This window comes from Scyliorhinus canicula, chromosome 28, assembly GCF_902713615.1.
Source record: "Scyliorhinus canicula chromosome 28, sScyCan1.1, whole genome shotgun sequence".
Classification (NCBI taxonomy): Eukaryota; Metazoa; Chordata; class Chondrichthyes; order Carcharhiniformes; family Scyliorhinidae; genus Scyliorhinus; species Scyliorhinus canicula.
The window spans coordinates 8,846,431-8,855,157 of record NC_052173.1 but is presented as its reverse complement, the minus strand read 5'-3'; the positions used below and the strand labels follow the sequence as shown (position 1 = coordinate 8,855,157).

Below are 8,727 nucleotides of genomic sequence, written 5' to 3'. Positions count from 1 at the left end.
GTCAAGGGCAGTCACTCTCACCTGACCTCTGGCATTCAGCTCTTGTCCATGTTTGAACCAAGGCTGTAATGAGGTCAGAAGCTGAGTGACCCTGACGGAACCCAAACTGAGCGTCCGTGAGCAGGTTATTGCTGAGTAAGTGCTGCTTGATAGCCCTGTTGATGACTCCTTCCATCACTGTGCTGATGATGGAGAGTAGACTGATAGGGTGGGAATTGGCTGGTTGGATTTGCCATGATTTTGTGGACACGACACACCTGGGAAAATGCCCACATTTCCGGGGAGGTGCCTCCGACTTTCTGTTTGAGTCTCTGGATTGCGCCTTCAGTCAATGACCTTGTGAGGGGTGAGGCTGCTTTCTACTGAACTGGGACATGACGGTATGTGAAATAGGGCAGCGAATGGTGTTATATTTAGTCAGACAACACTGAGCTGTTCCTGTCCGTCAAACAACAAAGTCAATAATCCCCTTGTTGGTTATTTTGGGCTTTGCAATTTGTACTTTGGAGTGGCATGTCCCCAACATCCCGAACTTCAGAAATTCCTTGCTGTGAACAGGTTCTGGAGGCGAGGGAGGAAGAGGCGCTGTCGCTCGTCACTGAGGATATATCGTCATGAAGTGTGTTCGTCAATCGGACAACTCGTGTCTCCACAAAGAGTGGACATCATTCTCTCCTGGCTGGGACACGTTGAACATCTCTGTTCGTTCAACAACTTCAAAGTGGCTGCACAACAGAACAAGAGGGGACACAAGGAACAGATGTGTTAAAGCCGACAACAGAACGGCCACACGGCCAGACAGAGGGTCTCCACCAATCTAAAATAGCCATGACAAGTGTTACTAAGGTAAGACCCTGACAGCTCTGCCAACAAAGGGGAGTGGGACAAATTGCAAAGCTTCTCCCAAACACCTGCTACAAACAGTATGGTCACTCCTGCCCTGGGGCAGCAGGGTAGCATGGTGGTTAGCATAAATGCTTCACAGCTCCAGGGTCCCAGGTTCGATTCCCGGCTGGGTCACTGTCTGTGTGGAGTCTGCACGTCCTCCCCCTGTGTGCGTGGGTTTCCTCCGGGTGCTCCGGTTCCTCCCACAGTCCAAAGATGTGCGGGTTAGGTGGATTGGCCATGCTAAATTGCCCGTAGTGTCCTAATAAAAGTAAGGTTAAGGGGGGTTGGGTTATGGGTATAGGGTGGATACGTGGGTTTGAGTAGGGTGATCATTGCTCGGCACAACATTGAGGGCCGAAGGGCCTGTTCTGTGCTGTACTGTTCTATGTTCTAGGTTCTAACTTCCGATGAACTTCCAGGGAAATCGGAAGAGGCTCTGTGTACACAGACGTTTTATCCATCATTTTTCCAGGATGTTTATTTTCCTACTAACCTCAAATGATTCTCTTCCCCTTCTTTTGAAGACATTTCTGGTGGCACCAATTCACTTCCGACTTCCTCAGGACGTTCTGGAAGTGGAATATGGCCTGCTGAAATTCTATCCCAAAGATCCAGGCCCGTTTCTCACGGAATTAAGACACAGTTGGTCAGATTGTGACTTTGCGATGGGTCGCAATCTCGCCTTGGTCACAGACAACGGCAACTCATTGGGTATTAATCATTTTGCATAATTCCTGTTCAAAGCCAAACAGTTCAATGTCAGCCACAGATCTTTCCATTAGAATGTTAGCCTAAGATAGACTGAACACAGTTTCAATTCCAGATATCCTGACTTGCTGCTTTTCCCCAGCATGCCAAAAATTACGTAGAGTCCGGACAAATATTGGAACTGAGATCCTGATACAGAAGGTGCGGTCTACTGAGATAATGTTTAAAATGACTCATATACTGAGGGACAGTGTGTGAGGGAGAGTGTTATAGCTGAGAGTCTGATACTGAGGGACAGTGTGAGAGAGAGAGAGTGTTATAACTGAGAGTCTGATACTGAGGGACAATGTGTGTGTGAGAGAGAGTGTTATAACTGAGAGTCTGATACTGAGGGACAGTGTGTGAGAGAGAGAGAGTGTTATAACTGAGAGTCTGAGGGACAGTGTGTGAGAGAGAGAGTGTGATAACTGAGAGTCTGATACTGAGGGACAGTGTGTGTGAGAGAGAGAGTGTTATAACCGAGAGTCTGATACTGAGGGACAGTGTGTGTGAGAGAGAGAGTGTTATAACTGAGAGTCTGATACTGAGGGACAGTGTGTGTGAGAGAGTGTTATAGCTGAGAGTCTGATACTGAGGGACAGTGTGTGTGTGAGAGAGAGTGTTATAACTGAGAGTCTGATACTGAGGGACAGTGTGTGTGAGAGAGAGTGTTATAACTGAGAGTCTGATACTGAGGGACAGTGTGTGAGAGAGAGAGAGTGTTATAACTGAGAGTCTGATACTGAGGGACAGTGTGTGTGAGAGAGAGAGAGTGTTATAACTGAGAGTCTGATACTGAGGGACAGTGTGTGAGAGAGAGAGAGTGTTATAACTGAGAGTCTGATACTGAGGGACAGTGTGAGAGAGAGAGTGTTATAACTGAGAGTCTGATACTGAGGGTCAGTGTGAGAGAGAGAGTGTTATAACTGAGAGCCTGATACTGAGGGACAGTGTGAGAGAGTGTTATAACTGAGAGTCTGATACTGAGGGACAGTGTGAGAGAGTGTTATAACTGAGAGCCTGATACTGAGGGACAGTGTGTGAGAGAGTGTTATAACTGAGAGTCTGATACTGAGGGACAGTGTGTGTGAGAGAGAGAGTGTTATAACTGAGAGTCTGATACTGAGGGACAGTGTGTGAGAGAGAGAGTGGTATAACTGAGAGTCTGATACTGAGGGACAGTGTGTGTGAGAGAGAGTGTTAAAACTGAGAGTCTGATACTGAGGGTCAGTGTGTGTGACAGAGAGAGTGTTATAACTGAGAGTCTGATACTGAGGGCCAGTGTGTGTGAGAGAGAGAGTGTTATAACTGAGAGTCTGATACTGAGGGCCAGTGTGTGTGAGAGAGAGAGTGTTATAACTGAGAGTGTGATACTGAGGGACAGTGTGTGAGAGAGAGAGTGTTATAACTGAGAGTCTGATACTGAGGGACAGTGTGTGAGAGAGAGAGTGTTATAACTGAGAGTCTGATACTGAGGGCCAGTGTGTGTGAGAGAGAGAGTGTTATAACTGAGAGTCTGATACTGAGGGACAGTGTGTGAGAGAGAGAGTGTTATAACTGAGAGTCTGATACTGAGGGACAGTGTGTGAAAGAGTGTTATAACTGAGAGTCTGATACTGAGGGACAGTGTGTGAGAGAGAGAGTGTTATAACTGAGAGTCTGATACTGAGGGACAGTGTGTGAGAGAGAGAGTGTTATAACTGAGAGTCTGATACTGAGGGACAGTGTGTGAGAGAGAGAGTGTTATAACTGAGAGTCTGATACTGAGGGACAGTGTGTGTGAGAGAGAGTGTTATAACTGAGAGTCTGATACTGAGGGACAGTGTAACACAGAGAGAGAGTGTTATAACTGAGAGTCTGATACTGAGGGACAGTGTGTGAGAGAGATAGAGTGTTATAACTGAGAGTCTGATACTGAGGGACAGTGTGTGAGAGAGAGAGTGTTATAACTGAGAGTCTGATACTGAGGGACAGTGTGTGAGAGAGATAGAGTGTTATAACTGAGAGTCTGATACTGAGGGACAGTGTGAGAGAGAGAGTGTTATAACTGAGAGTCTGATACTGAGGGACAGTGTGTGAGAGAGAGAGTGTTATAGCTGAGAGTCTGATACTGAGGGACTGTGTGTGAGAAAGAGTGTTATAACTGAGAGTCTGATATTGAGGGACAGTGTGTGTGAGAGAGAGAGTGTTATAACTGAGAGTCTGATACTGAGGGACAGTGTGTGAGAGAGAGAGTGTTATAACGGAGAGTCTGATACTGAGGGACAGTGTGTGAGAGAGAGAGTGTTATAACTGAGAGTCTGATACTGAGGGACAGTGTGTGAGAGAGAGAGTGTTATAACTGAGAGTCTGATACTGAGGGACAGTGTGTGAGAGAGAGAGTGTTATAACTGAGAGTCTGATACTGAGGGACAGTGTGTGAGAGAGTGTTATAACTGAGAGTCTGATACTGAGGGCCAGTGTGTGTGAGAGAGAGAGTGTTATAACTGAGAGTCTGATACTGAGGGACAGTGTGTGTGAGAGAGAGTGTTATAACTGAGAGTCTGGTACTGAGGGACAGTGTGTGTGTGAGAGAGTGTTATAACTGAGAGTCTGATACTGAGGGACAGTGTGTGAGAGAGAGAGTGGTATAACTGAGAGTCTGATACTGAGGGACAGTGTGTGTGAGAGAGAGTGTTATAGCTGAGAGTCTGATCCTGAGGGACAGTGTGTGTGAGAGAGAGAGTGTTATAGCTGAGAGTCTGATCCTGAGGGACAGTGTGTGTGTGAGAGAGAGTGTTATAACTGAGAGTCTGATACTGAGGGACAGTGTGTGTGAGAGAGAGTGTTATAGCTGAGAGTCTGATCCTGAGGGACAGTGTGTGTGAGAGAGAGTGTTATAGCTGAGAGTCTGATCCTGAGGGACAGTGTGTGTGTGTGAGAGAGAGTGTTATAACTGAGAGTCTGATACTGAGGGACAGTGTGTGTGAGAGAGAGTGTTATAGCTGAGAGTCTGATCCTGAGGGACAGTGTGTGTGAGAGAGAGTGTTATAGCTGAGAGTCTGATCCTGAGGGACAATTCTTATACTCGATCCCCCGGCCAATGAAGGTAAGCATGCCGTATGCCTTCTTGACTGCCTTCTCTACCTGTGTTGCCCCTTTCAGTGACCTAACTGAAAGGTGCAGAAGTAACACAGTTGTTGTCATGGCTGACTTCAACTTCATAGAATTTACAGTGCAGAAGGAGGCCATTCGGCCCATCGAATCTGCACCGGCTCTGGGAAAGAGCATCCTACCCAAGTTCAACACCTCCACCCTATCCCCATAACCCACTACCCCATCCAACACTAAGGGCAATTTTGGACACTAAGGGCAATTTATCATGGCCAATCTACCTAACCTGCACATCTTTGGACTGTGGGAGGAAACCGGAGCACCCGGAGGAAGCCCACGTAGACACGGGGAGGATGTGCAGACTCCACACAGACAGTGATCCAAGCCGGAATCGAACCTGCGACCCTGGAGCTGTGAACCAATTGCGCTATCCACAATGCTACTGTGCTGCCCACTAATAGTGACTGGAACCTCCTCAATGCAAATGGTTTGGACGGAGCAGATTGTGTCAGGTGTGTACAGGAAGGATTCCTGACTCAATATGTAGATAGGCCGACTAGGGGGAGGCCATATTGGACTTGGTGCTCGGCAACGAGCCAGGCCAGGTGTCAGATGTCTCGATGGGAAAGCATTTCGGTGACAGTGACCACATCTCCTTGGTCTTTACCATAGTCATGGAGAGGGATAGGAACAGACAGTATGGGAAGGTATTTAATTGGGGGAGGGGAGATTATACTGCTATTAGACAGGTGCTGAGGAGCAAAAAGTGGGAACAATTGTTCTTGGGGGAAATGCACGACAGTAATGTGGGCATTGTTTAAGGAGCACTTGCTGCGAGTGCTGGATAGTTTTGTCCCACTGAGACGAGGAAGGAATGGTAAGGGGAAGGAGCCTCGGATGACAAGAGAAGTGGAGCTTCTAGTCAAGGGGAAGAAGGAAGCTTACATAAGGTTGAGGAAGCAAGGATCTGACTCGGCTCTAGAGGGTTACAAGGTCGCCAGGAAGGAACCCAAAAATGGACTGAGGAGAGCTAGAAGGGGGCATGAAAAAGCCCTGGCGGGAAGGATTAGGGAAAACCCCAAGGCGTTCTACACTTATGTGAGAAAGAGGGGGATGATCAGAGTGAGAGTAGGGCCGATCAGGGATAGTGGAGGGGACTTGTGCCTCGAGTCTGAGGAGATGGGGGAGGCCCTAAATGAATATTTTGCTTCAGTATTCACTAGAGAGAGGGACCTTGTTGCTCATGGGAACAGCGTGAACCAGGTTAATAGCTCTAACAGGTTGATATTAAGAAGGAGGATGTGCTGGAAATTTTGAAAAGCATCAGGATAGAGTCCCCTGAACCTGACGGGATAATACCCACAGTTACTACGGGTAGTGAGGGAGGAGATTGCTGTGCCATTGGCGATGATCTTTGCGTCCTCACTCTCCACTGGAGTAGTACCGGATGATTGGAGGGAGGCGAATGTTGTTCCCCTGTTCAAGAAAGGGAATAGGGAAATCCCTGGGAATTACAGACCAGTCAGTCTTACGTCTATGGTGAGCAAAATATTCGAAAGGATTCTGAGAGATAGGATTTATGATTATTTAGAAAAACATAGTTTGATTAAAGATAGTCAGCATGGCTTTGTGAGGGGCAGGTCATGCCTCACAAGCCTCATTGAATTCTATGAGGATGTGACGAGACACGTTGATGAAGGTCGGGCAGTGGATGTGGTATATATGGATTTCAGTAAAGCATTTAATAATAATAATCTTTTTATTGTCACAAGTAGGCTTACATTAACACTGAAATGAAGTTACTGTGAAAAGCCCCTAGTCGCCATATTCCGGCGCCTGTTCGGGTACATGTAGGGAGAATTCAGAATTCTCAGCCGGTACGGGAATTGAACCCGCACTGCTGGCTTTGTTCTGCATCACATCCCAGCTGTCTAGCCCACTGAGCTAAACCAGCCCCTCAACCCAGCATTTGATAAGGTTCCCCATGGTAGGCTCATTCAGAAAGTTAGGGGGCGTGGGATACAGGGAAATTTGGCTGTCTGGATACAGAATTGGCTGAAAGAAGACAGCTTGTGGTAGTGGATGGAAAGTATTCCGCCTGGAGGTCGGTGACCAGTGGTGTCCCACAGGGATCTGTTCTGGGACCTCTGCTCTTTGTGGTTTTTATAAATGACTTGGATGAGGAAGTGGAAGGGTGGGTTAGTAAGTTTGCTGATGACACGAAGGTTGGGGGAGTTGTAGATAGTGTCGAGGGTTGTTGCAGGTTACAACAGGACATTGACAGGATGCAGAGCTGGGCTGAGAAGTGGCAGATGGAGTTCAACCTCGATAAATGTGAAGTGATTCATTTTGGAAGGTCAAATTTGAATGCTGAATACAGGGTTAAAGGCAGGATTCTCGGAAGTGTGGAGGAACAGAGGGATCTTGGGGTTCACGTACATAGATCCCTCAAAGTTGCCACCCAGGTTGAAATGAAATGAAAAATGAAATGAAATGAAATAAATCGCTTGTTGTCACAAGTAGGCTTCAAATGAAGTTACTGTGAAAAGCCCCTAGTCGCCACATTCCAGCGCCTGTTCGGGGAGGCTGGTACAGGACTTGAACCGTGCTGCTGGCCTGCCTTGGTCTGCTTTCAATGCCAGCAATTTAGCCCAGTATGCTAAACCAGCCAGGTTGATAGGGTTGTTAGGAAGGCGTATGGTGTGTTGGCTTTCATTAACAGGGGGATTGAGTTTAAGAGCTGCGAGGTTTTGCTGCAGCTTTATAAAACCCTGGTTAGACCACACTTGGAATATTGTGTCCAGTTCTGGTCGCCTCATTATAGGAAGGATGTGGATGCTTTGGAGAGGGTACAGAGGAGATTTACCAGGATGCTGCCTGGACTGGAGGGCATGTCTTATGAAGAAAGGTTGAGGGAGCTGGGGCTTTTCTCACTGGAGCGAAGAAGGAAGAGAGGTGACTTGATAGAGGTGTACAAGGTGATGGGAGGCATGGATAGAGTGGATAGCCAGAGACTTTTCCCCAGGGTGGAAATGGCTGTCATGAAGGGACAGAATGAGGTGATTGGAGGAAGGTATAGGGGAGATGTCAGAGGTCGGTTCTTTACACAGAGAGTGGTGGGTGTGTGGAATGCACTGCCAGCAGAGGTGGTGGAGTCAGAGTCATTGGGGACATTTAAGCGACTCTTAGACAGGCACATGGACAGCAGTAAATTGAAGGGATGTAGGTTAGGTTGGTCTTAGATTAGGATAAATGGTTGGCACAACATTGTGGGCTGAAGGGCCTGTAGTGTTCGATGTTCTAAACAGAAACTCTTTCAAAATACCCACAAAATATCTGAAGTTTGATCATTGGGAATTGGAGCTGATGAATCCACCCGCTCTCTGAAAATCCTGGGTTCGGTTGGCGTCGAGGACCCCACGGCACAAGGGAAGAGGGTTCTCCTGTATCCTGGCCGACATTCCAAGTGATCTACCCAAAGACTGTTGCTGAGATCGTGCCGCTGACAGCTGACCGCCACATTAGTCGACACCATGTGACTGAGAATGTGGGGAGGTCAGGCATCGTCTGAAACGCAAGCTTGGCTTTGTTCTAACTTTTGCCATGTTTCCCTCAGGTTCAGAAACTGAAGTCGCTCTTTCACAAAAAGCCGAAGGAACCCAGCGCGGAGGAGATCCTGCCTCAGCAGCTGAATGCTGAGATTGTGAATACTGGAGGGGGCGTGCTCTATTACTATTACGAGGAAGACGATGACGAGGAAGAGGAGGAGAATGAGCTGCCTCCCCCGGAGCCCCCTCGACCTGTTAATGACAAACCCCACAAGTTGAAAGACCACTACTTCAAGAAGCCAAAGTTCTGTGATGTTTGTGCACGGATGATTGTCCGTAAGTTTTTAGTCTAATGGTTATAGATTAAATAAGGGGATGTTGAGAGGCTCCGATTATTTTATTTTTGAAAGAAATTTAGAGTATTCATTTTTCCAATTAAGGGGCAATTTAG

At 47.3% G+C, this 8,727-nt stretch overlaps 1 protein-coding gene across 1 annotated transcript in view; it reads left to right on the top strand.

Moving 5' to 3' along the window:
* The first annotated feature begins 665 nt into the window (after positions 1-665).
* Positions 666-8,727, top strand: part of stac3 (SH3 and cysteine rich domain 3) — a 40,425-nt gene continuing 32,363 nt past the window's right edge. Inside the window, exons 1-2 of the mRNA XM_038786663.1 lie at positions 666-846; positions 8,345-8,612. Coding sequence (XP_038642591.1) covers positions 829-846; positions 8,345-8,612 — 286 coding nt within the window. The 5' untranslated portion in view covers positions 666-828. The remainder of the gene's footprint in view (positions 847-8,344; positions 8,613-8,727) is intronic.